The sequence below is a fragment of the Martes martes genome (genome assembly GCF_963455335.1).
Source record: "Martes martes genome assembly, chromosome: 1".
Classification (NCBI taxonomy): Eukaryota; Metazoa; Chordata; class Mammalia; order Carnivora; family Mustelidae; genus Martes; species Martes martes.
This window is the reverse complement of record NC_137888.1, coordinates 127,245,127-127,263,424: the sequence shown is the minus strand read 5'-3', so window position 1 is coordinate 127,263,424 and position 18,298 is coordinate 127,245,127. Positions and strand designations below refer to the sequence as shown.

Sequence of the window (18,298 nt, the reverse complement as noted above, 5' to 3'; positions counted from 1 at the left end):
GCAGAGGGAGAAGCAGGCTCCCCACAGAGCAGGGAGCCCGACAAGGGACTCGATCCCAGGACCCCAGGATCATGACCAGAGCCAAAGGCAGTAGTAGCCTAACCAACTGAGCCACCCAGGTGTCCCATAGTTTTTCACAAAATATTCTCTTATGATTGTATTTCTGCAGTGTTGGTTATTATTTTTCTCTCTAATCTGTGATTTTGTTTGAGTCCTTTCTCTTTTTTTCATGATAAGTCTGGCTAGAGGTTTATTGATTTTTTTGATTTTTCTTTCAAAGAAATAGCTCCTGGTTTTATTGATCTGTTATTTATTTATTTATTTATTTGTTTGTTTCTGTATCATTTATTTCTGCTCTAATCTTTATTATTTCTTAATACTCCAAATGTTTCTGTTCTGCACAAGGGCACATGGCCTCTGGAGTTCCATTCCATAGCTTGCTCTCCCTTCCCTGGGCTGCTGCTATGAAAAGCTTTTTCAGATAGGGTTGAGGGGCTCCATTCGTCATTCTGTCTTTCGAGTGGGATTCTGTCTAAGGTAATTTGGCATTTCCTGTCCCATTTCTTTTCATATTTCCTACTTAGAGTTAAAAGGCAGTATGGATTTTGGAGTCCGACAGACTTGGGTAGTTCAAATATACTGGACTTCATCAAAAACGAGGAGCTGCTACTGTTGTAACTTTCATCTTCTATATTTTATTTAAGTTAACTTTTGGCTCAAATACTGCAGATTTGTAAAGAGCATTTTACCTTTGTAATATTCTCTATGCTTATTACTATAGCTTAAAATGCCAGTGAAATAAACATGCACTGATTTAAATGCCCCAGGATTTAGTGCCGTGTAAGATTAGAGTATCCAATGTCAAAAGAAAGACTAATTCAGTAGGCTCAAGATTCCTTCCCATAGGTTTCCTTTATCTTTTTTCCCCGAGGTGACATTCACTAACATCAAATCAATTATTTAAAAGTGTACAATTCAGTGGCATTTAGTATACTCACAGTGTTGTGTGGACTACCATTTCTGTCTAGCTCCAAGACAGTTTCATCACCCCCAAAGAAAATCCTATACCCATTAAGCAGTCAGTACCCATTCCCTTCTCCCCCAGCCCCTGGCAACCACCAATTTGTTTTCTGTCTCTATAGATTTACCTATTCTAGATAGTTCATGTGAGTGGAATCATATAATGTATAGCCTTTCATATCTGGTTTCTTTCCTTTAACATATTAATCTTGAGGTTCACCAATGTGTAACATATAGCAGGACTTCATTCTTTTTCTGGCAGAACAATATTTCACAGCTTGGATACAGCAGATTTTGTTTATCCATTCATCCACTGATGTACATTTGGGTTGTTTCTGCCTTTTTTGACCAACGTGAATAGTACTGCTATGAATATTTGTGTATGTATATTGGAGTACCCATTTTCAATTCTTTGGGATATATACTGAGGAGTGGGATTTCTGGGTCATATGGTAATTCTGTGTTTGACTTTTGGGGGATGCTTTTAGCTTTTTTTCTCCAAGGGGGATGGCATAATCAGTGAAATGGGAGTTGAGAATTCACGTGAGCCATGCAGCTAACCCAATTTTTGTCTATCCCACTCAACGAATCCTTTACCCCTCACCTTCTACCAGCAGAGAAAGATGAGTGCTGTGGGTCCCTTACAGTTCTGGCCTCTGTCCCCTAGGGCTGTGTCTGGCTGTCCCTGGGAAAACTGTGAGGTGGTGCACCATCTCAGATCACGAGGCCAGTAAGTGCTCCAGTTTCAGTGCCAATATGAAAAGAGTCCTTCCAGTGGATGGCCCCCACATCACCTGTGTGAAGAGAACCTCTCACCTCGAATGTATCAAGGCCATTATGGTAAGTTGCAGCTGCCAACAGGAGAGTGGAAGAAAATTCATACTTCCTTTCTCTGTGCTTGTTATTGTTTATTGCTTCAGAGCAACTTTCTTCCCACAGGAACTAGACCATGCTTTAGAGAGAAAGAAATAAGCTGAAGACCTGAAAGTCTTCACACACAGGGACTGTGTGTAGAAAAAATAATAGAGGTGCTCAACATTCATTAATAGTAAAAACAATAATAGTAATTAAACAACTAATAAAGAAGGATTCATTGAAAATGCCTGTGATAAAGCAAAGCCAGACTGCACTGGAAAATCCATAAAGAGTCAGAAATAAACAAGAAGTTGTAGTTTTACCCTTATTACGTAACATTGTTTTTAGAATTTCTAGCAATAAGATACAAAATGTATATGGGATAGAAAGAAACAAATAAAATATCCATATTTTCAGATGATTGCATACCTGGAATATACAGTGGGATCAAGGAAAATATTACTCTAATTGTGAATAGGTTATATAAATTTAATAAATTAAATTTAATTAACATATCACAATGTCATTATTGTATATCAGCAGTCATTAGTTGGGGGAAAGTAGCCCAAAATTACAACTCATTTTCATTTAAAACAATATACTATAATCCTATTATACTATAACATATTCTACTCTAATATAATAGAAAAACATTTCAGGAGAAAAATCATAGGAAAGATCTGCAAGATTGTTATAATATAAAAGTCTAGGATAAACAAACAATATTTATCAATGAATTAAAACATGTCATATTCCTAAATGGGAAGACTAAATATCATATACTTGTATATCTTGCCAAAGAATAAGTTTAATATAATATATATATTAATATATTTAGTATAATATAATAAGTTTAATATAATTTTCATCAAAATACAGTCTTTTTAAAAGAATCAATTGAATAATTATAAAAATCCTAAGAAAAAGCACATGGATGAGAAAATAAATAGTATTATGAAAAAGAAAATTAACATGGGAGTGGCTTCTTGAGACCTACTTGAAACTTGAAAAATATTAAAGTAGCAATGTTACAGAGACCAGGGTCCTGGTGTAGATGTAAGAGACCTGGAAGAGAACAAAATTTGCACATATTCGCAGCTTTCTTTACATACATTCATCCATCTCCTTATCTATGTGATATGAGGCAGATGTCAACTATGATCAATACCCAACGTCAGGGCACTAGGGCTCTAACTTTAATAAATTTAAGTAAGATGCATGTGGATTTATGTAGATTTATATATGATAAAGTAAACTTTCTAAACAAATGGCTAAAGAAAAGATTCTTTAGCTGGACAACTGGGTAATTATTTAAAAAGGAAAATAAAGTGAAATGTTTAATCCATTTACCAAAACAAGCTCTCAGATTGACTCAATTTGACTAATAAAGATAGACATCACAGGATAAATCACATTTGGTGGATAAACTTGGAAATGTAAAAATTATAGATCTCTGACAAAAAAAATTCAAAGTAAGCATATGAAAATATATTCACATCAGCTATGACAAATGAGCTAGGGCAAAAACTAGATAAAGATGTCATTTAAATATAAAAGAAATGCTTAAGAATAATAAGCTATAAACAAACCACTCACAGAAATTACAAGTAATAAATAATATAAACAATAAGGGAAAAGTGTTCATCCTTTTTTTTTTTTCCAAAAGATTTTTTATTTACTTATTTGACAGACAGAGATCACAAGTAGGCAGAGAGGCAGGCAGAGAGAGAGGGGGAAGCAGGTTCCCCCTGCTGAGCAGAGAGCCTGACTCGGGCTCCATCCAAGAAACCTGGGGTCATGACCTGAGCCGAAGGAAGATGCTTTAAACCACTGAGCCACCCAGGTGCCCTGTGTTCATCCTTTTTAATAATCAAATGCAAATAAGTGCAAATAGAGCCATTTCTTAAAGTAACAGTTTTTACCTAGAAATGTAATAACATCTCTTAAATGATAGCATTTTTTGCTGGTAGGTTTCTGTGACAGTAGGATACATTGCTATTGGCATTATAAATGATAAATTCTGTGTTATTTCTGGAAAACACTCTGGAAGTATTCAGTAAGGGTCATAAACATGCACACAAACTTTTATTTATTTTTCTCTAATTCATCAGTGAGTGGGGGGAATGATTTGTTACAAGAATTAGACCTTATACAATTGTGGGAGCAGGTTAAACACTTTCTGTGGCACTACTGTCTTTGCAACTGCTTTTGGAGCTTGAGGAGGAGGCAGCCAGGAAGGGAAGATGTTTGTAAAGTGGAGGAAGAGCAAGAACAATCTGGAACTTCAGGCATGACCTGGAGCCCATGGGCGTAAACTGAAACTGCTGTCTGTAATTGCTTCTGACCTTGGCGGTGTTCACTAGGCCCAGTGGCCTTCCTTTCCTTTTACCTTTATACTAACTCCCTCCTTTTCTCAAGTGAATTTAAGTTGGTTTCTGATACATGCAACCCATAGGTATTAATTATATATAAACATAAATACATAAATATGTAAGTATGAATACATACATAAGAAAAAGATGGGATAGGGAAAAAGGAGGCAAGTATATAGAAATGCAACACTAAAATCAGAAAAAGCCTAGGTTACTTCAAATGTCAATTAATAGATGAATTTAAAAAATGATATCCATGATGGGTTGGGAAATGATCCAATGACATTTTTGAGAAGAGGCTGTGAGGTGGTTGCTTCTCACAAGAAGGAAGGAATGCTGGGCTGACAGATACTTGAAGAGGGAATCCAGATCTGTGAGTGCAAACCCTGACTTCTTATGGATAGAAATATTCAATAATTCGGGGCGCCTGGGTGGCTCAGTGGGTTAAAGCCTCTGCCGTCAGCTCAGGTCATGATTCCAGGGTCCTGGGATTGAGCCCCATGTCGGGCTCTCCGCTTAGCGGGGAGCCTGCTTCCTCCTCTCTCTCTGCCTGCCTCTGCCTGCTCGTGATCTCTGTCTGTCAAATAAGTAAATAAAATCTTTAAACAACAACAACAACAAAAATTCAATAATTCACTCATTCGCTTACCCAGTAAACATTTATTGAGCAGTTACCTGTAGTAGGTTCTTCTCTGGGTACAGGAGGAAACTTCAGCAGGAAAACACACACAGCACACACGCAAGTGTCCCCACCTTGGTAGAGCTTACATTCCAAAGAGAAGGACAAGCAGTAAACAATGAAAACTTCTCAGGTGGTTGATAAGGGCTAAGGAAAAAACAAAGGGGAGTCCAGCATTCATACATGAAGTGGTAGTTTTAAGATGTGGCTGGAGAAAGCCTCGCTGGGAAGGTGATTTTCTTTTCTTTCTTTTTTTTTTTTTAAAGATTTTATTTGTTTATTTGACAGAGAGAGAGATCACAAGTAGCAGAGAGGCAGGCAGAGAGAGAGAGGGAGGGAAGCAGGCTCCCTGCTGAGCAGAGAGTCCAATGTGGGACTTGATCCCAGGACCCTGAGATCATGACCTGAGCTGAAGGCAGCGGCTTAACCCACTGAGCCACCCAGGTGCCCCTGGGAAGGTGATTTTCAAGCAGACACTAGGGAGGGAAGGAGGTCTAACCCATGCAATATCTCTGGGACAGTCATCCCTGACAGAGGGCTAGGTCAGGGCTCCCTTCATGGTCTGGTCTCTTCTATTTCAGGCCAATGAAGCAGATGCTGTGACCCTCGAAGCAGGTTTGGTGCTTGAAGCGGGCCTGCCCCCCTTCAATCTGAAGCCTGTCGTGGCAGAATTCCATGGGTCAAACACTGGTGCGTTCTTCCTGGGGCTCTTCCAGGTCTCTGATTTGACACTGCAGCTGTGGGGGAGAAGGCAGGGTCTCTGCCAACATTTCACCTGAAGGGAACAGAATTGCTTGAGCTCTTGGGATCAAAGGAGGCTGTGATCTACACTGACACATGAGGGTTGGAATGTTGACTCTCCCTGGGAAGCTATGAACGGTGTGCATCCTAATGGAAGTGCCCTTGGTGCTGCTGGATAAGAGGCAGCAGGGCTTTCTGGGGTCCATCACCTACCCATGGGGCTGCGCCATTGGGAGGCCCATCTCTGGAGACACACAGACCTGGACAGGCTCTTCCCTGTGCTGAGTCCCCTGCAGGTGCTACAGAACATGGGTTTGTGAATACCGTCAAGAGAGGTTTGGTGGGGGGGAGTCAAAGAATACGGTTTTGCCTCCTCCCTGTACTTGTCCATTAGTGTCATCAGTGTGTGCGTGAGCGCAGCCCACCTCAATCGGACTCCTACTTGCAGAGCTCTGGCAAAATCCCAGGGTACCCCCTGCATCCTTCCTCTCAGACCTTCACCACTGTGTCTGGGCTGCAGACGGAGAAGCCGAGAAAGGAGAAAAGCCTTTGGGGAGAAACAGTAACGTCACAATGACTGGGAGTTGAAGATCTTCCTGAGAATGCCCTGCAGGCCCTATAATAGCTGGGGATCCCCACCCCCATGTCTCCACTGGCTTGGAGGGGCTGGCAGAAAGACACTAGTGTTTATTGCCTTAATAAGGGACTTCCCCCTATCCTGTTAATCAAAGGCTTTTTTCTTTTCTTTGTCTACCTGTCCATCAGGGGATGGTGGAGATCCTAGGATTTCCCTAAAGTTGCCCATTGCACGCCCTCTAGAAGGTCAGCTAGTGACTGTGGTATCTTCCTTTGGCCCTTCTTTCTCTCTGCTCCTTTGCAGAGCCGCAAACCTTGCATTATGCTGTGGCTGTGGTGGAGAAGGGCAGCGACTTCCAGCTGAAACAGCTCCAAGGCAAGAAGTCCTGCCACTCGGGCCTAAGATGGTCTGCTGGGTGGTACCTCCCCATCCGGATACTTCTTCCTTCTGACTCTGTTGAAGAAGGTAAGCTGGCTGAGGTTGGGTGCCTTCTGGCAGGACTCCTGCTTCAGTCACCCGCAGGGATTGCAGTGGGGCCATACAACCACTATCCGGCATACCAGTTCCGGGAACTGCGAGATGGGGTGAGGACAGCCTGCTTTAAGTGTGATCAGCTAGGTTTGCTGCAGCAACAACCCTTGGGAACTGGGAGCTGAGTCTTCTCTCAGCAAGGGTACCTTGGTCTCTGAGCTCCTGACAGCCCCGAACTCATTGTAACCCCAGCAGTTTGGCTTGACAAGGAAGGTCACTGAGGCTCATGAGAAAGGGCAGTTCCCTTCTGGCTTCCCAGGAAGGCTTACTGGGGATTACAGCCACACCACCAGCAGTCCGGCCTTTGTGCCTGGGATAAGGGCTTGGGATGGGGCCAAGAAGAGAGGAGTGGACTGGAGCCATGATTTCTTTTGTGTGTACTTCTTGTTCAGTTATAAAGAGCCAAGGGAGCCTAGGGTGCCTCTTTAGCCTTTGGAAGATGATTACAAAGTCTTTCTGTGCTTTCGAGGCCTGCCAGCTCTGCAGCATTCATGTTTTGCCTATAATAGGACAACAGGCTTCTGGGGTCAGATGGAATGCTATAGCCTGGGCCACAGCTCTGACCCCGTGTGCCCTTTCTTGGGGTCTCCCTTGCTTCAGTGTCAGACAGCTGGATGTCTGTGTGACAGCTTGTGAGGTGGCTGTTGGCACATCCCCTTACCCACTACCAGGCAAGTTACCCCAACCCCTTCCATGGATTCCTAGAAGAGGAATCCCCATAAACTACCATAGCCCCTGGTGCCAAAGGGGAGAGGGCTGGATGGGACCATGTCCTGAGGTAAGAAAGGATGGTCGGAGTCCCTGCAGTGTCCGGGGTTCTGCCTGCCACACCTAGAGCCTTTTTGGTGGTGAGTTAACAAGGTGAGTGACACAGGGATTGCAGCTTGGTTCCGTATAGGTCAGCCACCATTGTGTCTTGAGTGGGCAAGCTAGGAAGCATCTGGTGGGCTGGGGCCCCAGGCCCACAAGTCAGTGGGATGTCTGAACACCCTGGGCCATCCACTTCCTCAGCCATGGGCACCGTCAGCCACCTCTGCACATCTGCTTCCTCAGGATGGTCCTGGGAAGTGTGTTCAGCCTCTTGGGCTCTCATATAGGGCCACTTGCTCACACACATGCAACCTGGAGGTCCCCAGCCAATCCATGCTCTGAGGTTCCTTATGTCTCTGTTAAGCAGCCACAGCAGAAATGGCCAAGATCTTCTCCGGCAGCTGTGTCCCCTGTGCGAACAGGGAGGTGTTCCCCAAGCTGTGTCAACTGTGTGCAGGGAAAGGGACAAACAAGTGTGCCTGCTCCTTCCAAGAACCATACTTCGGCTACGCTGGTGCCTTCAAGTGAGTGGGGACACCCCCCATTCCTCCTCACCCTGATGCCAGGGAAACTAAGGTGCAGGAAGTGGACACAGAGCCTGCCCAGACCACCCGGGGTGTCAGTGTGAAACCCAGGGTCCTGAGTGCCTCCCATGGCTTGCCCTCACTCCCAACCATCCTGAGGAGCAGTCTACTGTGTGGGAGCCCCTCTTCTCTCTCTATGGCCTAGGGTCTGTGTGTTACCCTCCTGGACCAAGGAGGGCTGAAGGGACAAAACTGTATCTGGGACTCTGGGATTCACAGACACAGGTTTGGATTTCCAGCTGGGCCAAAGGCCAGGACCTCCCGGCTTGCTTCTCTCTCCCTGAGCATCTCCCTGTGTCATAAACATGTGTCTGCCTCTCCCTACCTCCTCAGCCTCTTGCGGGGAGGGGTGGGGGCAGCAAGAGACAAGGCTACTGCTCAAAACCAGAACAAAACAGTCCAGGAATCCAGGGCTATCCTGAGTTTTTATTCTCCATATTAGGCCTTAAGCCTTTATTAAAACAAAAACAAAAACTAGTCGCTTTAGGTTGCCTTTGAAGGGGAAGGGGAAGGTCTTGCCCTCTCATCACCCCCCCTAGAGTTACCTGGGTTATGACTTACAAAGCTCCTGCCTGCTTCAGACTCAGGTTGGCTGTGGAGGTATAAAGGCTCCTCAGCTAGGGCCATGGCCTCTGAGGACACACTGAAGCCTGGGAAACTGTGGACAAAGCCCTGTGAGCCAGTGGTCAGGGCCGAGCCAATCATGGAGACTGGCCTAACGACTGCTGTCTTGCTCCTCAGGTGTCTGCAGGATGGTGTGGGGGATGTGGCCTTTGTGAGGCATATGACAGTGTTTGGTAAGTGCTGGATGGAGGAAGACTCATGTGAGCCATTCCCTGGCCAGAGCAGCTGGTTCTGGCCTGAAAATTTCCCTACATCTATAGATGGGTGATGACAAGACCCTTAACGGAATAGGAGAGTTTCTATACAAAAACTATTTCCGTTATTCATACTTTGTTTAGTGTTAGCTTGTTCAGTCTGTAAATCTACTAAACTTTCTAAACAGTTAGTAACAATTAGTATTTATTAATTAATAAAATGAAACAAATTTTGGTAATTTAATAACTCAATTCGCTTAGCCACTACAATATCCATTTCAAATGTAATCACACTCTCCCAAATGCTTCAGTATAAATGGTTCCTAAATGCTATAAACACCTTAAACAAACAAATTATAATGATTTCAGAACTTATTAGCATATCTACAATTAGATGTGTTGCAAAAGCATTACTACTGTGGACAAAAATATATTTCTTTCTCGTTTCTATATTAAAAAAACCCTTTTAAGGGTTTTGGGCAACTTATCAGAAAGAAAAAAAATAACATAAATTTAAGACAAATTGAAGTTACAGAATCTGGGTTTTGTTTTGTAACCAATTAAATTCCTTTTTTTTTTTAAGATTTTATTTATTTATTTGACAGAGATCACAAGTAGGCAGAGAGGCAGGCAGAGAGAGAGGGAGAAGCAGGCTCCCCACCGAGCAGAGAGCCCGATGCGGGGCTTGATCCCAGGACCCTGAGCCAAAAGGCAGAGGCTCAACCCACTGAGCCACCCAGGCGCCCCTTAAATTTCTATCAGATACAAAATACACTTATATCACTTAAGATATTTAAACCAAATGTATATTTAGTTTGCTAGGTTCATTTTTATATGAATAAATGTGTGCTACCTCAAGGGGAACTTTAAGTCCTCACTTTTTACATGGGCCTTAGTTCCTTACAACATAGTGTATTTCTCTAGCATGAAGTAGGAGCTCGGTGTCCTTTGTTGCCTTGTTCAGCTGTTCACAATTCACTCTCCCTTCATTATTACACACTGACCTGGTTTGTTAGCATTTTGGCAATTGAGGCCTCTCCTATTATCGGTACATTTAATGAGTGGGGTCATCTAGGGGTTCTGTCTTCCAGACTCAAGTTGTTCCAGATCCTTGTCATTGTTACTTCCTGTGGGCACCCCAGTGAGTGCAGTTATGTTGCCAGGCGCCAGCATCTTCTAATGTCCACCCTGAAATGTTTGAAAACATCTTCATTTTCTGAAAATACCAGGTTGTCCCAGAGTGTCCTGGTTTACCTTTGCTGGAAGTCACTTGTCTGCTAATATTTAAGATCACTCACTGCCTTTTAAGTAGCAATTTATGATGATCCACCAGGCTTTTGAGGTGCAAATGAAGCTTGGTGGGGAGCTGCCTCCAACACTGGGCCCCTGAGTGACTGATGTTGAGAATTCTTTCTGAAGCTATGAGATCATATTCATTCTTTTAATTTAATTCTGACATTACTAAATCATTTTAAGTTTTTCTTTCGATATAAAGATTTAAAGAGTATTTTCTCTACAACCTACCTAAGTAAACTCGTAACCATTTACAATAACTCTAATTGTACTCCTTCTCTTTTAGTATGAGCATGCATGAACCCCACAGACCTCTACGAGTCTGCTAGGGCTGCCATAACAAAGTACCACAAACTGGGTGGCTTAAGCAGTAGCAATTTATTGTCTCACAGTTCTAGAGGCTGGAAGTTCAAGATCAAGGTGTGGTAGTGTTGGTTCCTTCTGGAGGCTCCTTGCTTCTCCCTTAGTTTCTGGTGGTTTGCCGGCCGTCTTTGGTGTCCGTTGGCTGTAGTCACATCACCCCACTCTACTTCTTTCCCTTCATGTGACATTCTCCGTGTGTATATGATTTTTATCAGGACACCAGTCATACTGGATTAGGGGCCCCAGTACTCTAGTGGGACCTCATCTTTAGTTAATCACATCTGTAATGACTCTGTTTTCAAGTAAGGTGACATTCTGAGGTACTGGGGATTTGGATTTCAACATGGAAATTTGCAGGGGACACAATTCAACCCAGAATACTTTCAAATACCTAGACAAGGGGAACCAAAGAGCCTGTTTTCCTCACAAGGTTTTCTGGTCTTCTTTCTACATACAGAGTATGCTGACTGGGCCCCTAGGCCTCCTTCAACTCTTCCCCACCTTTCCCCAGCAGGCTCTGCCTCCAGGGGAGGATGCTACTGTAGTTGGGAGACCTGGACTGTCCTAGCATGGCGGGGCATCAGCCTCAGACCAGCTGACAAGTCACCTTCAGTCTCTGAGCCTAAGTCTCCTCATCTCTAGGGGATCATCCTATTACTGGCCTCCCCTGGTTGCTATGAGGGTTAAGTGAAACAGAGCCTGGAGAGCCTTCAGCACCATCTTTGGTGTGCTGTGGGTGCTCAGAAAACATTTGCTATCATCATTCATAGCAGAAAGTTACACATATGTGGGGATACCCTGAGGGGACCTGGGCAAGGGTGCCTCCTAGCCCCATGTCTATCTGCAGTGAGAACCGGCCATCCTGAGGCCTCAGATTCCTCATAGGTATAAAACATATTTGGAAAAGATTCTCTTTCAGTCTCTTTGGGTTGTTAAAAAAAATTATTAAAGGAGACAAGTTAGGTGATACAAACAAACTTGAACATTTCACAAAGTGGACGGTCTCCTTTTGGAGAACTGCAAAATGGGGCAGAAGGCGGGGAGCTTCTATAGGATAAAGAACACGAAGAAACAAATACAATGTATCTGCTTGGCTGGGGCCACACAGTCAACCTTGTCTGGGGTGAAAGGGCTCAGAATTGGCTTTGTGTCTGGGGACTGGCTGGCTGAATACACTTTGTTTCTGTTCAAGTGGAGCATTTACAAGGACACAAAAGTTGTCTAGATTTTGGCTTGCTTCTGTGGCCCTGGGGCTCGAAAGTTATTACAACAAGGTCAGTTTGTGATTCAGGGAGCAGCAGGGACCATGGCTCACGGCTCTGCCTGCAGTCGGCTCATCTGGGCTTCCCTCCTGCAGAGAACCTGGAAAACAGGACTGACCACGACCAGTATAAGTTGCTCTGCCCGGACAACAGCCAGATGCCTGTGGATAAATACAGGGAGTGCAACCTAGGCCTCTTCCCTTCTCATGCTGTTGTGGCTCGAAATGTGGGGGGCAAGGAGGACTTGATCTGGGAGCTACTCAACCAGGCCCAGGTATTCCCACCCTCTACCCTCACCTTCTGCTTTGTGTATATGGCGGCAGGGGGGGCGGGGGGAGGGTGGGTCTCTGTGTAGATTTGGGGCATTTTCTTACATTCTCTTCTAGCCACTCTGAAAGTTCTTTTGGGTGTTAGGCAGGAACCATGTCATACATCATCTGCTTCACTGGAAAACCTCTCAGTCTGTATTGTTAGAGACAACAGAGGCTCTGAACCCCTCACCTGGCATCATCGACTCCATGGACCAAAGACTCCATAGAAGTGCCTTATTGCTCCATTTTTTTTCTCTTCGGTTCTAAAGGGGTTTTCCGGATATGAAGTAGATGCCCCTCCTCCATGGAGTGTTCCGCTATTATCTTACTGGCGTGGGATCCAGCCCTCCTCAGTTTCCTCAGTGGCAGTTTCCCTAGCCATGAGCATTCTCTCTTTCTGGTGTTGGTGACAGCATCTCCTGGCCAGCCCTCTTTCATTCCCTGTCCCTGCTCTGTTGGTGCTCTCTGCTCAGCACTGGGGGTCCAGAGATGAAGTGGACAATGACTTGCCCTTGAGCCACTCCCAGACAAGTGTGAGGGACTCGATGAGTACACATACAAATTATCACCAGATGAAATGGTACAACCTTGGGGACACAGATTGTGTACTTTGTAGAGGACAGAGGAACTGATTTGCAGGGTATATCTTGGGGAGATTCTTGAGCCCTAGGTAGGAAGCTGTGCATACCCCAGGAAGGGAGGGGATTACTTGTCAATGAGGGCAGCAGGTGTCTTTTCACATAGAACTGACACAAAAACAAAAAGCAGATAGACAGTGGAAAGAGCTTGGGGATAGGTGCTATAGTCAGGAAGGGCTTTGGGCCAGTTAGTGGGAGTTGTTGGCAAAGGGCCCTTCCATATTTTGGAGCCCAGAAAGTTCCCAGCTGGTCCTATAGTGGTAGGCCTGAGGTCAGAGAGGAGCCCAGGACTCCTGACCTCCAGGCTCAGTGGCAGGTGTTGGATCACCAGCTGTTCTGGGATGAAGACCCCCAGAGCTACTTGGGACAGTTGGCTGGCCAGGAGACAGGCAGCCTTCACTGCCTGCCCTGTGGGAACTTGCCCTTGGAGAAGGGCAGCTGCCTGGGACATGGCAACCATACCTCTTGGTGTGGATCTTGGGGAACAGCCCCCGGCCATTTCCCTGAAGCTGCTCATGGCAGACCAGCTGGGATTTGGGTGAAGCATTCCCGGAGAGAGGTGGGAGAAGCCCAGGAACCACAGGGGCTTTGGTGGGCTTGGTGCTTTGTCTTAGCTCTCAAGTGCTCATATTTTCTCCCTTCCAGTTTTCCTTGTCGGTTTTGGGTTTGTTATCTCCTTCCCTTGCTTTGCCAGCTTCCCTCCTTCTCTGTTTCTTTTATCCTTTGAACAGGAACATTTTGGAAAAGACAAGTTGACAGAATTCCAGCTCTTTGCCTCTCCTCATGGGAAGGACTTGCTGTTTACAGATGCTACCCGTGGGTTTTTAAGAATCCCTCCTAAGATGGATGCCAAGCTATATGTGGGATACGAATATTTTGCTGCCACTCAACATCAGAGGAGAGGTGTGTAAAGTCCTGGGAGGGCAGCAGAGCAGGAAAGCCAGAGAGGCTTCCCCAGTGCCTGCAAACCTCACCTTATCCAACTGTCATTGGCTAGTGGAGCCCAAGGGAGCTACCAGCTGCACTGGGTTAGTGAGGGGATTTTCTGCTGAGCTGGGGAAAAGGCCTGAATTATGAGATCACAAAAGGGTTTTGAAGACCTTCAGATTAGAGTCAACTTGAAGTAATGATGGTTCTTGCTCCTGTGTTTTAACTAGGGATACCCCACCCAGTGGCCGGTCTATATGACAGGAGAAAATAGCACATCCCAAACCGAAGTGGGAACATGGCCTCTGCCGCTATCAGGAGTGAATTTCCAACTCTTGCCTTCGTCTAGATCCCTACGGTTCATTTCTTCTTTCTTCCCTTACTTTTGTCTTCATTTAGTCAACCAATAGTCAATGAGCATCCACAAAAGCCACTGTGTTAGATGTGGCATACTGTGGTGAGCAGACATCAGGCCCACCCAAAGGAGTACACATGACTACCAACTGGGGCGTGCTACTGGATGGGAGAACCCAGTCCTGTCAGAACAAACTCTGGAAGGTCCTGACCTTCTGGTGCTCAGAGAGGGCTCTCCTCAGGAGGACATACTCAAGGAGGTGAGGTCAGGAGAGTGGGGAACTACTCTGCCATCACTACTCTTTCTGGGTGCAGAGTTCCGCATTTCTCCTGGAGGATGATATGCAGGAATGAGCAGTGATATGGGCCTGAGACATGCCCACTCTGCTGCTGTCGGTGAGGACCCTACTGGGCAGCCCTTCTGTAGCCAGTGGCGCTAAGCTCCCAGACACATCCTTGGACTTCTTTTGGATGCCTGGCTTTTCTCCACCTGTCCTAGGTGTGGAAGACCCCCAGAGGGTGCTGTGGTGTGCAGTGGGCCACCATGAGAAGGTCAAGTGTGATGAATGGAGTGCTGTAAGCGGTGGTGCTTTACAGTGCACCACAGAGGAAAGCACTGAGGACTGCATCGCCGCCATCACAGTAAGGAGGGCCTCACCTCCACAGCTGGGCTTGGACACCCAGACATATGGCCTCCCTGTTCTCTTCCCATATGTCTTCCTTTTGGCTATGAGACTAAGAAGCACCCGTTGTGTGCTGCTCCCACCCTCCAAAGCCCCACCCAGCATTACTGAATGTGCCACTGGAGCTCAGGCTGGCCCAAGGTCCAGACTCCTTAGGTGCTCTGCTCTGGAGTCCTGGGAGCTCTTGAGTATGGTCCTGCCTGGGAGCTGCAGGAAGTGGGGTGACATCCCAGGGGGGTGGTAAGGGCCCCTGTGGATTGTGAAAGCAAATCAACCTTAGTCCTTGAGTTGTAAGTATAATATTTTTTGGTGCTAAAAATATTATATGCTAGAAGAGAAATGAAAGATAAATAAAATCATTTACAACTTTATAACTCAGAGATCATTACCTCATCTGAGTTATGAATTGTGTTATTAGCTTTCCATTTCTCTATGAGCAGATAATATTTTTGTGATTAGAAAAAATAATTTATAATAAAAGACTAAAAAATTGACAAACTCAGAAGACATACATTCTTCTTTAAGAAGATCTTCATTTTGATAAACTTTCCTAAGACTAACCCATACATTAAGATCTTGCAATTTATACAGTCTCCTTAATGTGTCAATTTTAAGGATTAAATGAATTTGAGTGCTCAGAACATTGCCTAGCATATAATAAGCAGCCAATAAATGTTATCTGTTGTTATTATTTAAAGTCAGCACAATAGGTGTACTTTCTTTTTTTTTTTTTTAAAGATTTTATTTATTCATTTGACAGACAGAGATCACAAGTAGGCAGAGAAGCAGGCAGAGAGAGGAGGAAGCAGGCTCCCTGCTGAGCAGAGAGCCCGATGTGGGGCTCGATCCCAGGACCCTGGGATCATGACCTGAGCCAAAGGCAGAGGCTTTAACCCACTGAGCCACACAGGTGCCCCTAGGTGTACTTTCTTAGGAAATGGAATATTCATTTAAAATGTTTTTAATGGCTGCACAATATTCCACCAAGTATTTCTGTTTCAATTTATTTAACTGATTTCTAAATGTCTACATATTAATTATTTGCAAATCCTCTGGTATTGTAGATGATATGGGATTGAAGATTTTTGTTCTATAACCTCAATATTTCTGGATATATCATAAGAAATAATAGTAGTTAATATTTCAGAAGTTAGTTACTATGTGCCAAACATGTTTATGGGCTCTTAACTTGCATTAACTTATCTATTTATTTATTTATTTAAAAGATTTTATTTCTTTATTGTTAGAGAGAGAAGGAGAGAAAGAGAGCACAAGCAGGAGGAGTGGCAGGCAGAGGGAGAGGGAGACGCACACTCTCCGCTGAGCAAGGAGCCTGATGCGGGACTCAATCCCAGACCCCTGAGATCCTGACCTGAGCCGAAGGCAGACGCTTAACTTCCTGAGCCACTCAGGTGTCCCACATTAACTCATTTTTTTTTAAAGATTTTATTTATTTATTTGACAGAGAGAGATCACAAGTAGGCAGAGAGGCAGGCAGAGAGAGGAGGAAGCAGGCTCCCTGCTGAGCAGAGAGCCCGATGCGGGGCTCGATCCCAGAACCCTGGGATCATGACCTGAGCCGAAGACAGAGGCTTTAACCCACTGAGCCACCCAGGCGCCCCACCACATTAACTCATTTAATCCTAACAATGAGCCTATCTGCCCATTTGATGGATGAAAAAAAATGTGTATAGAGTAGTTTTTAAGTATGTGTCCTTTGGAATAGTCAGATCCAGGAGGCTGTGTGGTATACTGGTTTATGAGCAGGAGTTAAGGACTTGAACTGTTTAAGTTTTAGTGACTATCTATTGGAGAAATTATTTAACTTCCCTCTGCTTTACTTCACTAGTGTATAAAAGGGGAAGAATTATATAGTACTTACCTTATTGGATTTTGTGAGGAATACATGAGGTAATTACTGTAAGGTGTTTAGAAAGGCCTGGCACATAGTAAAGGCTTGGTAAGTTTTTGTTTGTATAGTTGCTACTGTTCTAAGATAGATTTCTAGAAGGGCAGTTAATAGGTCAAAAGCCAAGAGTGAGTATGTATCTGTGTGTTTTTATCTCAATGATCTTATCTATCACTGTAAGTATACATTTTTTGTTCTGTTTTTGGAAAATTTCATTGATTAAAATAAGGTAATTATTAATGAATTATTTAATTAGGGAAACTGTTCATTGCAAGTCTTTGTTGCACCAGGGCTCTGAGTGTAGTGCTAACGTGATTATGGGAGCAGAACTGAACTCCACCATACAGAAGAAAACAAGTTCCATGGAAACATAGTAAATACAGGGACACCTGTGTGGCTCAGTGGGTTGAGCATTGGGCTCTTGGTTTCAGCTCAGGTTGTGATCTTGGGGTGGTAAGATCAAGTCCTGTGTCGAGCTCTATGCTCAGCTCAGCTTAAGAGTCTGCTTGAGATCTTTTCCCCCCTCCCTCCCCTCCTCTGCTCCTCCCCATGTGTACTCTCTCTTTCTCTCTCTCACTCACAAATAAATAAATAAATAAATAAAACGTTTAAAAAGAGTAACAGTAAATACAACCCCTGAGTCTGGACATGTAGATTACTGAGTGACAGTGGTCACAAAGAAAATGTGGTGAGGGCATAACCAGTACTCAAGATGGGTCTAATGAGAGCTCAGAGATGCCAGGGAACAGGATCTGGATTGGGCACTTGTTCCTGGGTCATCATGTCCAGTTTTCTAAACCCCATGGTGATACAGGAGAAGTTTTGGGTGGTCCATGATGTGATGAATCAAAAGGGCATATGACATAAAGCCAATGAGATAGACATCTCTGAGGGTCAGTGAGACAGGAAATGGCTTCACTGTTGTACTACTGATTTATTTCTTAACTTCAGAAGGGAGAGGCCGATGCCATGACTTTGGATGGAGGCTTCATCTACACAGCGGGGCAGTGTGGTCTGGTGCCTGTCCTGGCAGAGAACTACAGTAAGTGGGAGTGGGGTGCCTGTCAGTGTTTTATTTTCGCTGGGCCATGGACATAACAACATGGACATAGAAAGAAGGAGAAATGATCTAGTTCATTGTTGAAGTAACAATTAACAATTAACTATGGGAGAGGCTAGCAGATAGTATCCTCCTTCCCCAGAATCAGAACCAATGAAGATATGGACACATTAGGCAGAAAGAGATGAAAAGAGATCTTTATTACCAAAAAGGTGATATTGGAGGTCATGGTACAGAGCTGGCCTCAGGGCTCGCCAAATTGCCCTGGAATTAGAGTTACCCACTAGTTCAGGAGAACAGGTCTGTTGGCTTACCCAATGGCTGAGGGCAGAGGAGAATGCATATTGTCATAGAGCATCATTGAAAAGATCTAAACAACCCTCTCCCCACTGTTCAATGAAGAGGGGCACAGCCACATGTGCCTCATTCAATACTTTTGCTAAATTTACTAGTCCAAAATTAACTCACCCCAGTTGCACTGGAATGTTGAGGGGTGAGGCTATAAGGTCAT

At 44.4% G+C, this 18,298-nt stretch overlaps 1 protein-coding gene across 3 annotated transcripts in view; it reads left to right on the top strand.

The window, feature by feature from the left end:
- Positions 1-18,298, top strand: part of LOC308357529 (inhibitor of carbonic anhydrase-like) — a 43,163-nt gene that overhangs the window by 9,155 nt on the left and 15,710 nt on the right. For 2 of the 3 annotated variants that reach the window (XM_080827134.1, XM_080827132.1), the window contains exons 2-10: positions 1,688-1,860; positions 5,508-5,616; positions 6,548-6,709; positions 7,950-8,109; positions 8,911-8,966; positions 12,001-12,179; positions 13,586-13,757; positions 14,635-14,777; positions 17,679-17,769. In XM_080827134.1, coding sequence (XP_080683260.1) covers positions 1,688-1,860; positions 5,508-5,616; positions 6,548-6,709; positions 7,950-8,109; positions 8,911-8,966; positions 12,001-12,179; positions 13,586-13,757; positions 14,635-14,777; positions 17,679-17,769 — 1,245 coding nt within the window. The remainder of the gene's footprint in view (positions 1-1,687; positions 1,861-5,507; positions 5,617-6,547; positions 6,710-7,949; positions 8,110-8,910; positions 8,967-12,000; positions 12,180-13,585; positions 13,758-14,634; positions 14,778-17,678; positions 17,770-18,298) is intronic. The other variant, XM_080827133.1, reaches the window with a different exon arrangement.